The 21852-nt window shown below is 42.8% G+C and overlaps 5 protein-coding genes across 5 annotated transcripts; 4 read left to right on the top strand and 1 right to left on the bottom strand.

Moving 5' to 3' along the window:
• Window positions 1-977: 977 nt before the first annotated feature.
• Window positions 978-1492, top strand: N7495_006248 (uncharacterized protein; the record flags this gene model as incomplete). Its single annotated transcript, XM_057208899.1, has 3 exons — window positions 978-1055; window positions 1107-1130; window positions 1373-1492. 3 exons carry the CDS (start codon window positions 978-980, stop codon window positions 1490-1492), a joined length of 222 nt encoding a protein of 73 aa, XP_057062673.1.
• A 4436-nt stretch (window positions 1493-5928) lies between these two features.
• N7495_006247 (M3 family metallopeptidase) lies at window positions 5929-8193 on the top strand (the record flags this gene model as incomplete). The annotated part of the gene is made up of 3 exons (XM_057208898.1): window positions 5929-7218; window positions 7281-7933; window positions 7989-8193. The coding sequence occupies 3 exons, from the start codon at window positions 5929-5931 to the stop codon at window positions 8191-8193; spliced, it is 2148 nt and encodes a 715-aa protein (XP_057062672.1).
• Window positions 8194-18302: 10109 nt separating this feature from the next.
• N7495_006246 (uncharacterized protein) lies at window positions 18303-19331 on the top strand (the record flags this gene model as incomplete). Its single annotated transcript, XM_057208897.1, has 4 exons — window positions 18303-18507; window positions 18558-18624; window positions 18687-19157; window positions 19208-19331. The coding sequence occupies 4 exons, from the start codon at window positions 18303-18305 to the stop codon at window positions 19329-19331; spliced, it is 867 nt and encodes a 288-aa protein (XP_057062671.1).
• A 396-nt stretch (window positions 19332-19727) lies between these two features.
• On the top strand, window positions 19728-20186 carry N7495_006245 (uncharacterized protein; the record flags this gene model as incomplete). The annotated part of the gene is made up of 1 exon (XM_057208896.1): window positions 19728-20186. One exon carries the CDS (start codon window positions 19728-19730, stop codon window positions 20184-20186), a length of 459 nt encoding a protein of 152 aa, XP_057062670.1.
• Window positions 20187-20236: 50 nt separating this feature from the next.
• Window positions 20237-21331, bottom strand: N7495_006244 (uncharacterized protein; the record flags this gene model as incomplete). The annotated part of the gene is made up of 3 exons (XM_057208895.1): window positions 20237-20397; window positions 20470-20711; window positions 20931-21331. 3 exons carry the CDS (start codon window positions 21329-21331, stop codon window positions 20237-20239), a joined length of 804 nt encoding a protein of 267 aa, XP_057062669.1.
• Between the last annotated feature and the right edge of the window lie 521 nt (window positions 21332-21852).

The following is a 21852-nucleotide window of genomic DNA, read 5'->3' as shown; positions in this document are numbered from 1 at the left end:
TCATCTCTTGCACAGTCAAGTCTCGTTTTTGTCCCTCCCGCCTCCCCTCTGTATATAGAATCTACTATAATACAGACACATTGCCTCCGACCAGGGAGCGCGAACGGGCCCCCATGTGACGCTACGTTCTACGATCGCAGCGACAGGTGACCCGTTATGGCCAGACTACACTCTTCTTTCTCCATTTAGCCGCGTGAGGTCACCAATAAATACACACATTATGGATCCTGCTTACGTACAGCATAAACCCCGTATCGGACCTTTGACACATGGCAGCTACTATATCTTCATTCATCTGAGCATTTTAGAATGACACTTCACTTTTACCCAATATGCATACACCTATTATATACGTACAGAAACGATATCGTTGGTACTATCATCTCGTGCTTATCATGTGACTTCCAAGTACCATATCCATAGCAGCAGTTTCATGATAATCAACCACTTCTTACAGCTTACAACTACCGCACGTACTACACGCATACGTAGACCACTTGCGGCGTAAGCTAAAGTCCAATAGCAAGCTATTGTAGATACTCACGACCTGAGTATCCCGACATGTAACGGGCTGATACCCGCCATAGGGATTCTGGTGCCCATCATCCATTTTTACTGCAGTAAGAACTGTAACGGGTCGATGCCCGCCATATGGATCTCGGTGCCCATTATCCACTTTTACTGCAGTAAGATCACGTGACTCGAAGAACCTTCATCCCCGACTCCACGTCGACCTTCTTACAACCCTTAAGGATTTTGTACACAGTTTGTGACCTAGCTAGTTCTGAATCTAAGTTGAGCTTTAGCCCTTCACACGACAGATATCAATAGCTATCTGCTTCGGTAATAACCTAGTCAACCGACAGTAAGAATAGCCGGATACTCGGTAAAAAAAACCTTATGATCGACCCACTTATAATAAATATATAACTAGCTATTTCCCTGGTTTCTTCTTTCCTCTTCTTCATCTCTCTACAATGGCACAAATTATCAATCACCCTTCCTATGTACGATATCTTGAGGAATCACCTAGTCTTCCACCTCTTCAATATAGAGTATGTTAACTAGCTAAACCCTACTAATAACTAGTTATTAATATATTATAGGATGGGAAGAATGGCTCACGTGAGGTAACTCTTTATCTCCATGAGGTTTATTGTCGTCATTGTGGGCATGAGAGGCGCTATAGCTCACATCGTGGCTTACGGCAACACTTTAGTAATGCTCATAAGGATATTATTCTAGTAGAGCATAAAGGCCGATCTACAAAGAGCTTAATTACTGCATCTCTAGGTATGAATAAGTCTTATAGCTATTTTTATAGTATTTTACTAATAATATAGACTTTTATACTCAACTTTTCACTACTAAGTCTGTGAAATATGAGTCTAAAGCTACTCAAACCACTGAAATAGAGCCTATTGAGATTCAATCCGCCGATGAAGAGGTTATTGAGATTCAAACCACTAAAATAGAGCCTATTGAGACTTAATCTATTGAGGCTATTGATCTACGGCCTTACTTACCACTCAAAAATGACAAGACCATAAGTAATAACTAGCTATTCCTAGTTATTAACTAACTGTTGGAATATGGAACAAAGCTGTAACGGCGTGGGCTGCAAGAAGGCTGAGAGAGGCAATGGACTCTCTACATAAGCTGGCTGAACCAGCTGTCAGGGAAGCAGGGGTTCCCCGGATAAGCTAGTTAGAGATCTGCCACTTCCTGATGTATTTAACTCTCTGAGGTCTTTGGACTCTTGAAGGAGTTCAAGAGTTGTTCTTGTCCCCAATTTACCCTAGGGGAATTGAGCCCTATGGGATACCACACCCACACCTCCGTCCTCTGGTGGCCTTCTCATAATAGTTCTTCTCTTGTTTACGGTAGCCCAACCGCATTGGACTCTAACCCTTACAAAAGCAGTCATGTGATCAAATTGTTACTTTATAATAGATAGCAAGTTAAGAATGAAAACCAGACTTTACAACCACTTCAAGAAGACACACAGATATCATAGGGGCGTAAAGCGTTACTTGTGATAGGTGTCAGAAGTAGGCGTTAGCCTCTTATCAACTCTATCGAGTTGCTATACCCACCGGTGTACCGACACTAACTATTATAGTGTAAGGGTTAGAGTCCAATGCGGTTGGGCTACCGTAAACAAGAGAAGAACTATTATGAGAAGGCTACCAGAGGACGGATGTGTGGGTGTGGTATCCCATAGGGCTCAATTCCACTAGGGTAAATTGGGGACAAGAACAACTCTTGAACTCCTTCAAGAGTCCAAAGACCTCAGAGAGTTAAATACATCAGGAAGTGGCAAATCTCTAACTAGCTTATCCGGGGAACCCCTGCTTCCCTGACAGCTGGTTCAGCCAGCTTATGTAGAGAGTCCATTGCCTCTCTCAGCCTTCTTGCAACCCACGCCGTTACAGATACCACACACACACCCGTCCTCTGATATTCTTCTCATAATAGTTCTTCTCTTGTTTACGGTAGCCCAACCGCATTGGACTCTAACCCTTACACTATGCTTCTAGCTCTGCTCCTGACTATGGCTCTAGCTGTGGCTCTGGTGTATAGAATACAGCATTCTCTATACTAGGAAGATGTCTTACTCTTCTGATTGATTGTTCAATTGGTTGTTCAATTTAGACATGTTCATTGGGTTGGGTAAACCCATACCCAACCCAACCCAACCCACAATGGGCTGGGTATGGGTCAGAAATTTTACCCAAAACCCATATGGGTTGGGTATGGGTTTGAAGTAAAACCCACACCCAGCCCATAAACCCATCTTTTTGCCAAGACTTGTCAAAGGCCCGATTCCATTTACAGTTAGTCTATTTTAGTCAGCATTGGAATCCCACAATGGGATTCCTCCATTCTACAATAGATACACATACACACTTTGGTACGCATACTGCGTTCTCATTTGCCCACTAGAATCCACTATTCCTTGGTAGTCGACCTCCATTTGACAAGACTTTTATTTCACGTGATATTTGTCACCTAGTTAGTACTAGATTGAGGCAAAAATTAGGCACTAAGGCACTAATTACCCTAATTTAGTTTAGGTTGAGGCGAAAATCAGGCATTAAGGCATCAAAAATACCCATATGGGACCCATACCCAACCCATACCCACGTGGGTTGGGTTGGGTATGGGTATGGGTTTACCTTACCCCTGATGGGTTGGGTATGGGTATGAATTTTGACCCATACCCAACCCATGCACATGTCTAAACCCTGAAATAAAAGTTAGCTGGTTATTGTTAAATATTAGCTAGTTACTTACCTTTAATCTTCTCAATTAAGAGATCATAATCAAATTGTGATTTACATAGAGGGAGTGCTTCAAGGATTGCTCGAGACTGAGGATAAGGCGTGCCCCTTTGATAATGGATCATCTTACGGATTGATTATTTAAAATGAACTTGACAGAATATCATGATGCTTTGGCATTGCCAAGCCCAAGACCGGTGCGCAGGATCAATATCTCGAAGATAAAGGCCAAGTCCTATATAGCTAGTTAATATAGCAAAATATCCGGTTATTGAAAAACAAACCTTTCATTTGTCCTCTATCTATATCGGCTATGATGGCTTGCCAGTTATTTTCCAGAGTAATGGTACAGTATAGTACCCTGCAATATGCTGGAACGGACCTTGTATGATATACATTGAAAATACATTGAAAATGATATCTGTCCAAAATACTGCGGTAGTGCTGATTCCAGAGCCCAACACAAGATCTGAATTCGAGGGAAAGTAAGCATAATCATAAAAGCGCCGACTCCAGCCCAGTAAAGATAGTCCCAGGTTATGCTACAGCGCCATCTATAATCTAATACACAAGCTTCTTTGCGTTTATTGTATCACGAAAATGAAACTTGATAGAGACCAGCAATAAGGCATAGAATTATGTAGATATTTTCAGCAATTTTTGAGCTGCCAATCGCTGGGAGGTTCTGACTATAGTTGTTAAGTCTTCATTCCGGCTGAGGTCCAACTCACAAAGAAGAATACCACTCAAAAATAGAGCCATACCCCATCTTCCTGGAGACAGGGTGAGAATGACCAACAGGATAAGGAATCAAATCCGTACTTGGCTTCTTATCCGGACAAGAAATAAACATGTTAGAGATACAATCATGGATCCCCTGAATAAAACTAGAATAGTCCATAAATACGAATCGCATAAAAAGGCTGAACTCTCATTCCGCCACGGATTTGCCAGTTCGTTGATTGAAAATTGAAACCATTCAGTGATCTGAGCCCAAAGACTCTGCTAGGATTCAGGATGAGTGGGCTGTCTTCCCGGTATTTCGTCATAAGGGAATGAATAAAGGCCAAGAAAAACAGAAATCATGAAAACAATGTAGAAGTGATTGGAGGAAGATAAAGACAAATTGCTCTGCAGAATATTGAGCTTGATAGATCAAGTAGAATAGATGGCCATGACTGAGACCGAGATAGTTTTAATGAGCGAGCAACGAGAACATATCCAGAGGCGATAGAAAAGATTGGGGCTAGAGGGCCAGAGAAGAGGAGTCATAAAATGTGGAGTCGAAGAACCCCATTGAAGCCCTGTTATCCATATCCGAGATCGGGATGTTGTTGCCAGGGTAAAGCAAAATGTTTGATTAAAACAAGAAGAGAAACTGTTGGTACTATCATCTCATGCTTATCATGGGATCACTCGCCGCTTATCGGGTAGGAAGCCACATGTCAAATGGGTGGTGGTTTAGGCTCGATTGGGCCTAGTTAGCCTGATTTGGCCTGGTTTGTAGGGTTTGCATTACCCACTTTGTATCACTATTTTAGGCGAACTTCATCCCTAGTTTAGTAATTCAGTTTCATTCATTTGTGGCATTTGAATGATTGGCCAGTCTGAACCAGTCGACTTGACACCACATGCTTATCATGTGACTTCCAGGTACCATAACCATAGCAGCAGTTTCATGATAATCAACCACTTCTTACAACTTACAACTACCGCACGTACTACACGCAAAAGTAGACCACTTGCGGCGTAAACTGAAGTCCAATAGCAAGCTATTGTAGATACTCACGACCTGAGTATCCCGACAGAAACTAAGCCTCTCAAGCCATCAAGGTAAGCTGTACACCGCAGCTTCCTGGGCATACCATTCTGTTTCTCTTCTGGGCTTAACCATGATGGGGTGAAAATCGATCTTATGAAGGAGATAACTCTTGAATTTGAGAAAGTACACGAACGGCTCTTTGCAAAGTCTTCAGAGACAGCGGCATTCTATTTTCCATATCATTAAAAGCTAAGAAAGACTCGTGAGCTTCAAGTTCAATAGAGATAGCCCTAGAGAGAGTTCACAACTGATATGTCCAGAATTTTTCATAGAATATTGGAAATATCGTGGCTCTGCTGGAAGTTAGATGAGAAGATAGCCCCAAAAAATTGCGAAATATCATAAGTTCTTTTAGCGTCTAATTTTTAAATTAGCCGTTTCTAAAAAAAGACGACTTTGTATTATTTCTTTACTTTCCAGATGGGAAGCTACTTCGCATGCAGCATGCCGATGAACGAAGTACATCCCCACCCTTCCTCCCCCTCCTCACAGTACTTTAGTATTTTGTATTCCGTACTTTAGCTTTGATACAAGTACGTGCCCCATTAATCCGTAGTAGAGTTATACGGAAGTTTTTGATTTGATCGCATATGTTGGACTCCAAGACCCATACCCAGTTAGTATCATTTTAATCAATTTTTGTCAACGCAAAAGACTCGGAGTCCGGCGGTGGTCGTTCGCTACTTTGTAGCAATTATTAGCTCGCACATGTTAAATAAGAACCTAAGGTTACTTACCACTCGATAAGTAGGTAATTTTTTCCTCTTTAGGCTACTAGTCACCGGCAATTTCTCTTTTCACATACATTCTTGTTTCTCCATCATGGATATTGCAATTGGAGCACCGCAGCAGCCCATAAACTTCGAAATATCTCCACAATTGCTGATTGAGGAGGCAAATAAAATTACGAGTACTACGAAGTCTCTCTGGAATACACTGGTGGCCACTATCAGTGTTAAGGATGCTACTTTTGTGAATACCGTATGGCCAGTTATTCAAGACGAAAACTCCTGTTTTGAGAGAGAGCGTATCCTGCGCTTTTATGCATCAACTTCTCCATCCAAAGATTTACGGGTTGCCTCAAAGACAGCATTCAACATATTTTCTGATGCCAGAGTCGATTTGTTTTCTCAGCTTGAAAATTTTCGCCTGATAGACAGTGTCTTCAAAAATGCAGCAAACCAAAAGCCTATCTTAGATAGTGAATCCGATCACTATCTTCGGAAAATTCATCGAAAATTCATTCAAAACGGATGTGGTCTCACGGATGAAGCCCTCAGGAAGGAATTTAGCATCAAAATGAAGCGCATAAGTTACCTTGAGCTCGAGTGCAACAGCAATCTTGTCGAAGAAACTACGGGTCTTTGGCTCACTCGTGAGGAGCTTGGGGGATTATCAGACGCGACACTAAGCCGGCTTCATGAAGGTGAGGGTAGCCAAGTTGGCCGCCTTTGGCTGCCTACTAAGACTCCGACCAGCACCCCAGCAATGGAGCAGGTAAAGCGTGAATCGACTAGGAAGAAGATACACTATGCTATCAAAAATCGAGTCATACAAAACGCACCTCTCTTTCAAGAACTAGTGCTGCTTCGCGATGAAACCGCCAGAATCCTAGGGTATCCAAATCACTTCATGATGAGAACAACTGGTAAGATGATTCAACATCCCGAGATCGTTATCAGGCTACTATCAGAGATTCGCGACGCTTTAACCCCCCAGGCTAGAGTTGATGCAAAAGAATTTCTCCAGATGAAGCAGCAGGAGCCAACTGCCTTTGTGGAAACCAAGAACATATTGTTTCACTGGGATGTGCCATACTACCATACGCGAAAACTTAAAAGAGAGGAGCCACCGGAGTTTTCACTCTCGGAATACTTCGAGCTAGAGACGACGCTTACAAAACTTCTCCAGATGTTTCGACATCTCTTCGGAGTAGAGCTTCGTGCAGTCGATACTATAACCTATAAGCACCTTATTTGGCATGAGGATGTGAAGATGTACACTGCTTGGAATATTGATGGCTTACAAGAGGAGTTTCTTGGGTACGCTTATCTCGATCTCTTTCCTAGAGATGGGAAGTATAGTCATGCAGGGAACTATGCATTACAATATGTAAGCACCATTACTTCTCTAAGTGCTAAGTTAAAAGAAGATTGGATCTAATGGCCATATAGGGATACCAGCGCCATGATGGGACTCGCTTTTACCCATCCTCGGCTTTAGTCATGAACTATTTTAAGCCAGCTTTTAATAAGCCGACTCTTTTTAGCCTAGATGATGTGAGAAAATTGTTCCATGAGCTAGGACATTTATTCCATGCACTTTTCACTACAACAAGGTTTGCAGGATGTTGTGCTGTTGATCGTGACTTTGTGGAGATACCAAGTTTATGTCTTGAGCAATTCTTTTGGGTAGAGCGTCATATTAAAGAGACCTCGTTCCATTATTCCTATATCAATTCTTCGATGAAGGATGCCTGGATAGCAAGTCTTGGAAATGGTCAACAGACCAATCTTCCGAATATGCCTCCTCTTCAACTTGACGACAAACAAGTGGCAGATCTATCTCGCAGAGGCAAAGCCAGAGCAGCCCAAGGGCAGCTAGGTAATGTCTCCTTGGCCACCTATGATGTACTTGTTCATAATCCAAGTTCAAGCGAGGAGTTGAGAAGAACTAATCTCACGGAGCTGTTTAATAAGACGCAATCGGAAATCCTAGGTGTTGGAGGAGGAGAGCTTTTAGGAGAGGGATGGGAGTGGGGCCATGGCCAGACGGTTTTTCGAGCCCTGGTTAACAAATACGATGCCGGGTACTACACTTATCTTCTGTGGGTCTTCTATGCCTTGCTTTCATGTTCTCAAAAAAATTTAATGATTTAACAGGGGCAGAGTGTTTGCTTTTGATGTTTTCAAGACCGGGTTCAGCCAGGATACAATGAGTACAGAGGCTGGACGAAGATATCGTGATATGATACTTCGAAAAGGCGGCTCCCAGCCTGAGATGAAGACATTGAGGGACTATCTAGGTCATGAACCAACTGCTAAGCCATATCTCCAGTGGCTCGGAGTGAAATATAGTGAATATTAGATGGAGTTATTGGCGGTTAGCACATATTACGGTTTATTTCTTTTTATCCATTATGAGCCCGGTAGAAGTCAGGTAAAGGGATGAGTTCTGTTGGAAGAAATGGCGAGTTATGCATGTTCAAGGCAGGTTCCGCAAGTGTCTTGCTGTAGCGAAGTTTCTGCCTCCGTGTCACGGAGTTGATAAATCTGAAAATCATGTGACCATTATGTAATATCCACAACTACTTAACCGATCCGTACCCGGATCCATGATTTCTCCAAGAATCAGTCTTGAAATTTATCGAGTTCTTGTTCCCATTTTAAGTCTTCTCTATAAAATCCAGTAACCCCTTACAGATTCATACTGTCACCTTATCTCTCGTATCATTCAAGTAAAACTTAACACTATATTAGGGCAACGGCTATGCCCAAACAGAAGATAGCTGTCGGTTGACTAGGTTATTACCGAAGCAGACAGCTATTGATATCGTTTCTGTATGTATATAATAGGTGTATGTATATTGGGTAAAAGTGAAGTGTCATTCTAAAATGCTCAGGTGAAAGAAGATATAGTAGCTGCCATGCCAAGATCACATGATCTTGGTATGTTAGCTGATATTCGTTCCAACACTGGGCATACTTTAAGAGGGGTAAAACGCGGTCAACTGATAAAATCAAAGTATCATAAGCTCGCATGGCAGTCCTGAGTTCCAATCTTCTGCCTTAAAAATCAAAGTCTCTATTTTTAACTTCCAAATTCAATTCGATCGCTCGACCCAGCCAATTGCCTTTAGATTGATTTTGTTCGTGTCAATAAGTTGAGTTAACGTATTGCACGGTTTGGCCTTGGTCATTGCGTCTGCTGGGTTGGAGGTTCCATCAACCCACTTGATTGACGCGATTTGGCGGCGTTCATACGCCTGTCGCAGGCATATTACGTCTATCATTAGGTGCTTTTCCTATATAGACCCGAGCCGCACGAGGCAATCGTATAATGATTTCGAATCGGTGCATAAAACGATTGGGAAGTTCGCCTTTAGCATTTGATCCAAAGTTGACTTGATCGCGAAAGCGATATCTGAACTATGAACTATGGCGTAAAGTTCGGATGCCAAAACGCTCCTAGTGATTCGTTTATATTTGATCGAGCTCCAGTGAATGATATTAGCGTTGGCGAAGTTATCAATCTAGCTGGGTTCTGTGGTCTTGGTGTTGTCGATTTGAACGTTTCCCTTGTCGGCGAGCATAATGATATAGCCAATTTATGACGAGAGGTCCTTGTTGTTGGCAAATGATGCGTCTGTAAAGATAAGAAGTTGGAGTGATTTTATGTCTAAATCGACGAACTTGAGTCCTCTAGAAGAATTTTCTCTTTACCAATTAAGCCGTTTGTTTAGTAACTTATAGTCATCTTTGTCCAGGTGGGTCGCTTAGGCAGCGAATGATAAGTCGAACATAGCTTTAGGTTGATATACTGAAGCTATATAGGCGCCTCTCGCGCGCTCGGCGATATATTTATCTTTAGTGTTGGCAAGGGAGATCTTATCGCATTGGCCCTTCTGCGCAAGGGTGATGCTTCTATCTGTTACCAATTCGATGACTCCACCATTGAATTTTAGTGGATTTTCAATGGTTAGTTGTTCGCGTTCTTTCGCCGCGAAGTTTGCCTTTTGTAGCTCCTGTTTTTCTGCTTCTACAAATTCGTTATCTATAAGGATAAGAGTATCATCTGTTTGAAGTCCGACGATACCGAATCCTTTCGAATCTGTTATATATAGAAGATATAGGTCAAATGTCGACTGGTTCATTTTTAGGTTTATCGAATGGTGGGAGTGATATGTCCTGAACTAGTGGTTTCCTGCTTCGGGGATGCCATAGAGTGGCTTAATGACCTTTAGAAGTATGTTTTTCCTAAGGTGGCCTATCAGTTCCTTCGGCGGGCGTGCGTAAAATTCATGGTTTAGTATGGTCTTTGATTAGATGTACGCCTGGGAGATATCGCGGAGGAATAGCTTGGATTTAGCGGTAATGCCTTGGCGACTTGTAGCGATATAAAGGATTAGTCTCTGACTGACATGTTGAATCGTTGGCGATTGAGTCAAAACCAGGTCTTTCTCTTAGTCGTTATATGCTTAAATAACTAGTCTTGATTTTTCGAAAGCCCGCTCTATGCCTTTATTCTTGATATCGTCAACGAATCTTGAATTAAATAGTCGCACACCGGGTAGGGCTTCTGTGATAAGCTTAAAGACTCCCTTTTTAAGTAACCTATTGATTTCTTTTTGTCTTGAATCTCGGAACTGAGTATTGGTGCTGCTCTCCTCTTGTAAAAAGATAGTTATGGGCGGAAAGTGTTTACGTGGGCGACCTAGGCCACGTTTTTGCGCTTCTTTAGGGACAGGGGTAGTTATAGGTATCGGGTGCTTACGTGGACGGCCTGGGCCACACTTCTATGGCTACGTGGGCTGCGAGGGAGTAGGGGCAAGTTCTTGTTCTTGATTATCTACCCGTGTTCGGCCAGAGCGTCTAGGTTCTGGCTGTGATCCAATATGTTTAGAGAGGGTTTTAGTTTTGGCTTCTGGTGCCATTAGGTCGATTTGGTCTATTCCCTATGGTTCTGGGTTTAGAGTCGGCGATTCTATATAAAATGGTTTGACCACTGTCGATCGAAATGCTGTTGGTCCACTTGGCAGTTTGACTATGTAGTTTTCGTCTTCAATCGATAGCAGTATATATGGCCTAGTCTAATTGCCTGTTTTTCCTATGTTTCCTTCTCTCTAGACAAGAACTGGTGAATTCAGTAGCAAATCATGGATTACGGTCGTGTTTAGGCCATTTCTTATGTTTAATGCATCAGCGATTTGGCGTTCTGCTAGGAGCTTCTATATCTCGGCCATCGCCTTTCTGACTGCTATAGCACGCTATGTGATTAATGGTGAAGGGGAATCTAAGTCAATCATTCGGGGGTATGCGCCAAAAACGAGTAGTGTAGGGACTAAACCTCCTGGTCCAGCTGTGTCGTTAATTGCTTTAAAGGCCATTTAGAGGGCTATTTCTCGGTCGATTCCAGGAATTTCAGCAATAATAATCTGGTAGGCGCGGCGTAGGGGGCCGTGGTATCGTTCAACTATGCCGATTGAGTTATGCGCTTTAATAGGCATACTTCTTGTGTTTATGCCTATAGCTTTTGTATAAGTCTTGAATTCCTTATTGATGAAGTTCTTTCCGGCGTCGTGGGTGATCTAGTCTGGAGGGCCTAAATATATGTCGATCTAGCATGATCGTAGCTTATCCTAGGTGTTTTTAGTACTAATGTTGTCTAGCCATCGGCCTGATTGAAAGCGTGTTGCTTCGTCAACAATATAAAGGAGGGGCATGTTTACGATGTATATAATATCGACTATAATATTGAAGTTGAATTTTATATCATCTAGGTCCTTTAGGGTGAAGCGGAATCTTCCTGGCGATTTTCTAAACTTCTGGCAGAATTGGCAAAATTTGGTAAGGTGTTCCAGTGCCGTGGTGTTTATTTCATGGCCTGCGTTTTAGAGCAACTTTTGGAGTCGGCTGACTGATGGATGGCCAAAGCGACGGTATAGTTGTCTAAGCTTAGTATCGGTCAGGAAGCAAGGGTTTGTGCTGAACAATGTGCTTAGGTACGAGGAGAGGGGTGCGTCCTATAGTATGAAGGGGTGTCCAAAACGGCGGATAATAGGTATTTCATCATACTTGCCTGGTTTTGAAGTGATGATTATATTCCTGAGGTTGTTATAATATACTCCAAGGTTATCTATATCCGCTAGATATAGCAGGAATAGGGTGTCTGCATTGACGACGTGGAATTGAATGTTGCTAATAGGAGTAGAGATTTTTACTGATCCGATCGAAGAAGTTGTTCTAATTCCGAATTGGACGTCTACTTCGCCAGCTATGGAGGTATCCAATTTAATGTTCTTAATCCTCTAGAGCGCTTAGAACTGGCCAAAACCGGCTGTAGATTTTCTTGAGGCTCCGGTGTCGATCATGATTCCTATAAAATTTTGGGAACTATATCGGCTGATAGGCATAGTAGTGTAGCTGAATAGGTCAGAGTCAGCTAGCGAAGTATGCTCTAGTAGGCGAGAGTTATCGAAAAGCGAATGCAAGAACACTCTATTAGCAAGTTCTGAGCTTGTTGCTATAGCTTGCTTAGCAGTAATTGAGCCGAATGAGGTAAAGAAGTTATCAACATGGTCATATTCTTCTTCACCAGAGTCTGTTCCTTTTGTCACGGGGCGGGCAGGTGAATAGAATTATACTAGAACTGGACAGACAGTATTACATTGACTGACAGGCTAAGACGAAGACGTAGCTTGAAGAGCTACATTCAGACAAGGTTCTGAGTTTACATGAGGTTGCGGGTCACGTGGCCCGCACTATCTAATCAATCAGTAGTCGTCTGAGCTGGCACCGTGACACCTTTGGTCTGGAGGGCAATGGTTTAGGTGTCGACCAGAAGGGCTTTAAAGGCTTCTATTTGTTCGCTCTCGTCGTCTCCTTCGCAATATACCATATACTGCCTATATCGCTTATTGAAGTCACCGTTTTTCTCCTTATTGTTGTTGAATCCCTGGAGGAACTTTTGCTTAGATTGCCTTTGTTCCTCCTCACTATGTCTCCAAGATCGGTAGGTTGGTTTCTGGCAGACATAGCATTTTCCCTATAGGTTTCTTTTAGTCTGATTCCTGGTAAGTCCTCTTCCTTGATTACCGTCTCTATGGTATCGTCTATTGGTGTAGAATGTTTCTTCTAAGGCGAATGCTGCTTGCCTCTCGGGGTTTTCTTTCTCCTAGGTAGTGATTGATGACTATAGTTTATTGATCAATACCGCGAGGTCTTCTGGTGGATCAGAAAGTGCGTTACTACACGCTAGGACTCCTCTATAGGCTATGATAAGCTTATTAATAAGGTTCATATTGCTCCTGAGTTCTGGGTGAAGACTATATCGCTTTCTAAGGAGGTCACTAAGCATGGATTAGAAATTCTGATAGATTAAGTTTAGGCTATTAGAGTTGTTGTTTATCACTCTTTATAGTGTGATATCGTTCCATTTGATCAAGTTTTGGCGGTAGAATTCGGGACCTTTAAAGAATTAGTGTAGGTGGTTACACGCTTCTTAGAATGTTCGCGAAGGTAAATCACTGCTATAGTAATGATCTTCAGCGATTCCGGTAAGCATTGTTGGAAATACTATGTTATAACTGTCTAGTGTTATCCTAACTCTTTTATAGATGGTGTAGAAGATATTGAGTTTCTAGTTAAAGCTGCTATTATCTGTCCTATTATATCTCTGTTTCTTAGTATAAATCTTTGACATAGAGTTAATCTCTTTAGTGAAATCAGTCTTCAACTTCTTGGTTTCAAAGATAAACAGGCTAGTCTCTGGAGAAAACTGATTGGGAACGCCTAGAGTATCCTCTAGCAAGGATTTGTCGCTTCCTTGGTCAGGATGACTACTTCTAGGGGCGGACGTATTGATTTTTGGTGTAATCAGGCGGTCCGCTTATAGGGGCAGAGTGCCTTATAAAGGCTGCTTCAATCTAGTGCAGGTCGGGTTAAGGCGGTGTCTTAGTGCTCCAGTAATCATTGGCATCTTAAATTCCGTGAAGAAGCTTTCAATATCTTCGTCTGTCTATTCGTGGAACTCCTCTTGTTAGGCTACTATGGATAGTAGGGTGTAAATTGCTATTCCTCGACCAAATCGTGGAACAAATACTCTATGCTGAAGTAGATTCGTCCATAATACTGTTCGTCTTAGAGGTGCGACTTGCTTAAAGTGTTCTGGTTCCCAGTTTTCGAAAAGGTCGCAGTATGTTGCCCATAGGTTGTAATCTGATGTTCTGTCATCGAAATACATGTTCTTTTCAACGTAGTCATTTATCTCTCGCTTTATGGCTGTCGCTAAATCGATTTCCTAATCATAGTCATCGTTGATTGATTGAGCTGATTCAGCGGCTGAAGGTGGTGCAGACATAGTGTAAAGCAGTGTGGGTTTTTCAGAAATGTTAAGATGGTGTAGCAGTATATAAGATAGGTCATTTTTGGGTTTCCTGGATTTTGAATATAGGGATATGTAAGGTTAGAGGGCGAGGATGAGGGGATTTGAGCGGTCAAGGATATGCAAGTAAGAGAAATAGGATGAGGGGATTTAGGCGGTCAGGGATATGCAAGTATGAGAAAAATGAAGGGATTTGAAAGGAATGGAGGAAAATGAGAGGGAAGTATGGTAGTGTTTTTCAGTGTTTTTCAGTGTTTTTGGACATTCTTCATAGACCTTGGGGCTTCTATGAAGTAGGTTCTTAGCAAGATGGTGTAATTCTCGGCGATCGTTCAAGCCTCGAATTATCACGATCTTCTCCTTCGACTGAGATATGGCAAGGACTTAGCGAATCTGGAAAAACAGCTTTTGAAGACTGTTCAACGCGCTCGAGCTTCGTAGATGCGTATTTCCTGATCTGTACGTCTACTGATCAGTGTCGGTTGACTAGGTTATTACCGAAGCAGACAGCTATTGATATCGTTTCTGTATATATATAATAGGTATATGCATATTGGGTAAAAGTGAAGTGTCATTCTAAAATGCTCAGGTGAAAGAAGATATAGTAGCTGCCATGCCAAGATCACATGATCTTGGTATGTCAGCTGATATTCGTTCCAACAATAGCATAGTATGTATGGTGGTCAACTAACCGATGCTTTTCGGTCAATACCGATGCAAACTATGAATGGACATACACCCAAGAGTAGAGGTCGGCACGGTTTTACGGATATCCGTATCCGTAACCGTAACCGTAGAAATTCTACGGTTACGGATACGAATAAAATCTCTACGGTTACGGTTACGAATAAATGCCCTCTATCCGTACGGATATCCGTAATATCCGTAGCTTATATCACGTGTCTAGAACCACATGCAGTTCTAATATATATTTCCAAGTCTATAGAGTTATAAATCTCATGTAATTCTCAAGTAAAAGAAATTTCAATTAGGAATCAATATTATATACATCTCTTAACAAAACTAACTCTCTCATGGTCTTACTGTTCAGAGATTGTCGACGAACACCCAGGATATCCCTTACAGAACTGAAAAGTCTTTCAACTAAAACCTCAGCTGCTGGAATACCAAGGTAGTCCCTTGCAACTGCTGCCATCCTGGGGTATTGATCCTTATGAGCGTTCCACCATGAAAGCAGCCACTTAGAGTCATCTTGGTCTTCTATTAATCCTTCTACTTGAATAGGAGGCTCATCAAAATAGCGATCAATATCAGAAGCCCGAGATACTTCTTGAGAATGTACTTTTTGTAGAAGACGAGCTCTCATACCTGGTCGAGCAGGAGGATCCATAGTTCTAGAAGTAGAACTAGAGATGGAGGTAGCCAAAGGGGGATATTTCTTATGAAGAAAGACCTTAATGCTCTGAATGATTCCTTGGATAACCCCATCTTCAAGCTCTTGTTCTAAAAGAGCAAATTTGACACGTGGATCAAGAGCAAGAGCTATATAATAGATATCTTGCATATCCATAAGATCATAGTATTTCCTATACTTTTGCATTCCAACCAAGACAGCAGAAGAGATATCAGGACTAAGCCCTGTAAAGTCGCCTTCAAAAGAAGCTGCTTCTATAAGGAGGTCATGCAATTCATAGTAAATAGGAATTACTAGACTTATATGAGGTTGCCGCTGAGAGATAAGTTGGGTAAACTCATAGAATCTTGAAAGAACCATGGCAAGATCACGAAGATTAGACCAATCATCATTTGAAAATGGTATCAGCTGATTCTGAACATTATTCCAATGTTTAATCTGCTCTTGAGCAAGGATAGCATCTTGAATCATAAGATATGTCGAGTTCCAACGTGTCTCGATATCATACCTAGAACTATAAGTATATATAAGAAAGAGAGAAAGGAATCTTGCTTACCGAACGAGCTTATCAGGTAATCCATGCGTCTGACAAATGATTTGCCACTGCTGCTGTCTTTGAGGACTTCCAGATACCTAAAGGGCTAAGATTCGTACACGAGCTAGCGCAGAATGCCCAGCTGGTAGGCTCTTATGGTCCTTTAGGATACCACAGGCATCTAAAGAAGATTGATAATCGCCAGATTTCAACTCTGATAGAATCTTTTGGACAATGAGATTCAGAATATACGCCAGGCATCTAATATAGCTATCAAGACCTATCTTAAGTGAGTTTAGATAATTAAAGAGAGAGAGAGAGAGAGAGAGAGAGAGAGAGAGAGAGATGAAGAGAATCTTACCTTGAAACTATAGTGTAGCTAGATTTAACCCTTGAAGATTGAAGTAGAGCTCTTTAATTAGGGCACTATTATTTGTTGCATTATCAGCAGTAATAGTAAGTAGCTTAGACTCAAGTTGTAGCTCCTGAAGAGATATTTGAAGCTGGCTTGCCATATTCTCTCCAGTATGTGCTCTAATAAGCTCTATAAAATCAAGAATCCTCTCACGGTACTCAAAATCAGGGGTTATCCAATGTCCAATAACCCCTAAAATAGCTTTTTGATTCTTGGATGTCCATATATCTAAAGAAAAAGCAATTGTTGAACATGTTTCCGCGAGCTCACTGACCAAATAGGCACGATACTGAGTAAACTCCATATTGATTCGTCGAGAGACTGTGCGAGCAGACGTAAAAGGTAGAGGGGTATTTGGTAATTCCTAGAATAATTAAAGTTAGTAAGAGAGAGAGAGAGAGAGAGAGAGAGAGAGAGAGAGAGAGAGAGAGAGAGAGAGAGCTTACCCTGAAGATTTGCTGGAATGCTGTAGACTGAAGAGCAGTGAAAGGGATATTCTCCAAGACTATCCATCGAATCAAATTCTCCTCTAATGCCTCTAACATAGATTGACTAGTTTTTGTCCGAAACATAGAAACAATAGATGCTTGCTGAGTTGCTGATGATATCATTGATCCATGTTTTTTCATCAGATGCGTTTTCATATTAGAAGTTGATGTATCTCTCTGGGAATCCAAGATCTTCCATTCTCCACAATGAATACATACAATCTCTCGGTCCTGTAACGGCCCTTTACCCTGTTTAGGATGCCAGAACTTCCCTGGAAGATTGCGGATTGTAAATTAACTCCAAAGGGCTTGGTTTTTGGATTTTGGTGTCTTGGGCAAAGAAGAGTCTAAAGGAGTAGACACTATAGAAGAGGTTGTTTCAGGGATTTGACTCGCTGAATCATTCGGAGAGATAGATTCATCTTCATCTTCATCTTCATCTAATGGGGAGTGATAACGTGGTTGCTTTTTGATACGATCACTAGGATCAGCTTCCTCATCACTACCATCATTTAGAACAAGGTAATCCTGTCGTGGAGCGCGTTTAGGGCGTGGTAGGAGACTCATTCTATCAATGAATGGATAACTATTTAGATATCAAATTAGGGACTTCGGATGATAAGTTTCTATCGTAGTATCGTATGATTTATTTAGGCGGTGGCATAATATCACGGATATCCGTAATCCGTATCCGTAACCGTAGAATTTCTACGGTTACGGTTACGGATAGAAGCTCTCGACTACGGTTACGGATACGAATAATCCAAAATCTTACGGATATGTATCCGTGCCGACCTCTATGGGACTGAATAGCGAATTCGTGCGAGCAAATCAAAACAGAGTAGTCAAAATATGTGTGTGTCCAGCAATGATCTGGCGGTAATGCCAGTTACAGAATTTGACTAATAATGCACTAAACTAAACTAAACTTGGAATCGGTCCTTTGACAAGCTCTTTTAGCATCGGCGACTTAGGGGCTGGCTTCAGGGTCCTCATTCTACGCTAGGTGGGAATCAGCTGATAGAAGGATCAAATTTCTGGATACCGGAGAATGGGAATTTTTTCATTTGATCCCGAATACTCCCCGAACTCTTTGAATCTTCTAGCGGGCGTTACAGCAATTGTCTGCGTGAAAGATATTCTGAACCAATTGGACTTACCCTGTTACATACCAAAACAATGATAAAAGGTCGATAGCCATCCTCTTAGAGTAAATTTTGCGCTTTTTCATATATCAGTCAGAGACCATTTTAACTCAACGTGAATCAACCTCAAAGTAACATGGTAAACAGCAGCGAAGCTAAGCTTTCGGAAGAGAAGGTAGAAGATGTCGGGAGCAGATATTTTCTGCCCCGAAACATGGAGGAAGCAAAGCGAATGCAAAACCAGCATGAATGGCTGAAAGGAGGTGCCAATGGCTTAGTCTTAGCGCCGATTGATTTAGGTCGTTCAAGAATGCGAGTTCTCGACGCCGCTACTGCAGATGGTACGAGACTGGTTTTCAGATTTGTCACTTGCTATGCTAATCTTCTCTAGGCTACTGGATGCAGGATGCCAAACCTATCTTCCCCAAAGATACAGAGTTTGTTGGTTTTGACAATGCGTAAGTTCTAAATTATGTACTACGGTACAGTAATGTCGCCTAAGCTAACGATTTGCCTTTAGTCCCGAAGGATATCCCTCTCTCAACAGCATTCCTCCACTACAGATAGTGAAGCAAAACTTGGTAGAGGAGTTCCCTGCAGCGTGGAAAAACACCTTCGACTTCGTTCACCAGCGGTTCGTCATTCCTTTATTCAAGACAGAAGAGGTTCCACTGGTACTTTGCAACTTGATTGGGTGCTTGAAGCAGGGAGGTTGGATCCAGCTTGTTGAAATGGACTTCCAGACCCCAGTGTCTAAACATATCGAGTCATTGCCAGCTGTCCAGGCAATCCACAAGTTGACTAGCACAGTGGTCTCAGACCCACTTGCTTCAACAAAGCTGGCGAGTCGGTTGAAGGACGAAGGACTCATTAATGTAGGATACAAGGCAATTGACATGGTTGCTGGCTCGTCGCATCCTGATCCCGAACTGGGCAAGCGAGGACAGGAAAATATGTTGTCGGTTCTTGGATTTTTCCAATCAGTGGCCAGGTATGATCAAATCAGGGAAGACAGGGAAGGAATTTACTAACGAAACCTAGACCTGAGATGATTGAGATGACGGAAGAAGAATGGAAGACTTTGCCCCAGCGCTTTTCTGAGGAAATGAAGAACCACCATGTTGCCCTGAGGGTTTACTTTATATGGGGTCAGAAGCCAGAGTGATGGGAAATGAGCCCAAGAAACCCGAGACAGATGATATGAGAGGGCTTACTTTTATATAAATTCCCAGTAAACGGGGATAAATATGAGTACGATCAATCAAAGCTCTTATAATTGACTAAAAAGGATCTGTATTTACTTAAAGTAAGAATCGTGCAGAAGAAAACCTAGTCAACATGTATAATTTGCTACTCTTAAGCCTTCTCATAGCTTTAATCTTCTCCCTCAGAATACCATTTCAAATTAAGCACATGGGTATGTGAATTGTTTAAAACAACAACCTCAGCGCAAATTTAATTTTTGAAATTTCTCAAGAACCAGACCAGTTGACGACTAGCTCGCAACGGCAAGTTAAATCTAACTCTCTGCGCTATATTTTGATCCTAGTTGCCAGCACATATGGCCATGGAATCGATGGTGCGCGTGTCTAAGGGAGTTGGGGTCGTTCCGGCGGCCGCAGCCAACCTGTATTTAACGCGTCCGATGAACAGAGAACGCGTAAGAAACACTAATCAAGAGGCGCACGCCCTGCTGAAGGACATCAGCAGTGGACAGAACTTCAATCCCAAGGTGACGAGCTTCCTCAAGAGTGTGGAAGAGCTCACCAAGGACCTCCTCTCAACCCCCATGAATGACTGGCAGGACGAGTTGGGGGCGCTGCGACGAGACATCCAGGGCATCAAGGCAGCTATAGAGCAGCCTTCGAAGCAGATAGTGGAATCGTTCGCAAAAATGGCAGCCAAGGCGCCAGCGCCGGCCCATTTCCTGTCCTCCCAGTCCTTAGGCTCTGAGCCTGCACGACCAATGGAGGTTGCACGTGATCGCGAGGTGGTCGTCTGTCTTGGCGACCATGCGTAAAACAGCATCTTTAGGCGGTTGACGCCAGCTGAGCTCATAAAGAGGGCAAATCAGGCCAGGGCCAAGGCGGCAACGAACTCGAGAGACCCCGTTTCCGCCCTAGCTGCTGTCATGATCCTAGCATCGCGCCAGTTAAGATTGGGCGATCTCCGCTTCACGATGCGGAATGCAAAGGAGGCTAAGATCATGAGAATATATAGAGACAAGTGGGCTAAGGGTCTCTATAAGACAGCGTTTGTTCATCTCCTAACATAGGGCATCATCGTGCATGATGTTAACGTACGCTCGCTAGGCATTAATAAGGCGACGGACGATCTGAGACCAGTATAGGACCAGATCATAAAGAAGATGCTGGCGGCGAATGTGTATAACTGGGGAGGGGAGAAAGACGGGAGCGAAATTACGAGAATCAGCTGGCTTAAGATCCCGGCAGGGAAGAAGAGCGGCTCGCTTATCGTCGAGTTTGTGTCGCCAATCATAGCAAATGAGGCGATCGCAAGAGGAGTCCTATAGGATTGCGACCGGCTATAGGTAGTTCTCTACGACAGAACTGCTCGGGTGCGTTAATGCTTCAACTGTCAAAGGTATGGTCACATAGGAGCCACCTACGCCGAAAACATGCGATGTGTGTACTACTTAGAGGGACATCAGTCTCGGGATTGCCCTCTAAAAGACACACAAGGAGAGAACACACAGAAGTGCGCTAACTATAAGGGCGCATATGCTGCGTGGAGCTAAGACTACGAGATGAGAAAGGTAGAGGTAGAACGCGTCAACCAGTCAGCTAAGCAGAGAGGTAGATACCATCCTATGCCGGCATACTTTAGCGTGAAAATGCCACTAAGCCATCTCGAGGTCTCCTCCACCAGTTCGTGGGGAACATCATAGGAGTTAACAGACTCGAGTGGAGGTAGCTCCGGGGGTAGCGGCCCTATACTGTAGGACGACGAGGAAACAGGCCCTAGTAATAGAGGGCCGAATAATAGTACAACGAAGACAACAACGAGCGTAGCAATAAAGGAGCGCAAGACCAAAGGGGGGAAAACCGGATCGAAAGCGTCATCCATAGGGAGGAAACATGGCCGCCTAAGGAAAGCACCACAAGGATCCCAGGAAGCCATGAATACTCTAGAGGACATAGACATGCAGGAGGACGAATCGGCTGAGGCAGTAGGCACACCGCAAATAAGCAGACAGGCTTTCTAATTCGGATAAGGGGCAGTCCACCTGTTCATAGACCCAAGAGTGGTACCATCGACGCCACCAGGAGTGATCCAATTCGAACCCGAAATGGCTCACGAAACGCGAACCATAAAAGAAATGAGAGAAGAAGCAATCAGAGCAAAAATGGTAAAGGCCCGTGAGGCACTGGCAAAGAAGAGAGCTTCATTAAAGGCGAGTCAAGGAACCACGTCCTCTATATCAATAAGCAGAGAGAGAGTAAAAAAGACGAGGAGCCTTAAAAGAATGAATCAGACACACGAGCCAGATCTAAGCTTGGTTGACAAGGTGAATATGGCTAAGCTAGAAGAAGTACTTTAAAGAGATAAAGATTTAGAAGAACATACCAGCTCGCCATCACCAGAGCGAGTAAACGACGACGAATACCAGCCTACACCACGTAAACAAAAACAACCTTAAAGCAACCAGCGGTCAATTCCCTGGC

The sequence above is a fragment of the Penicillium taxi genome (assembly GCF_028828555.1).
Source record: "Penicillium taxi strain IBT 34144 chromosome Unknown utg000004l_segment0_segment0, whole genome shotgun sequence".
Lineage (NCBI taxonomy): Eukaryota > Fungi > Ascomycota > Eurotiomycetes > Eurotiales > Aspergillaceae > Penicillium > Penicillium taxi.
Note: the sequence above shows the minus strand (reverse complement) of the source record. Positions and strands in the feature narration are given on the sequence as shown.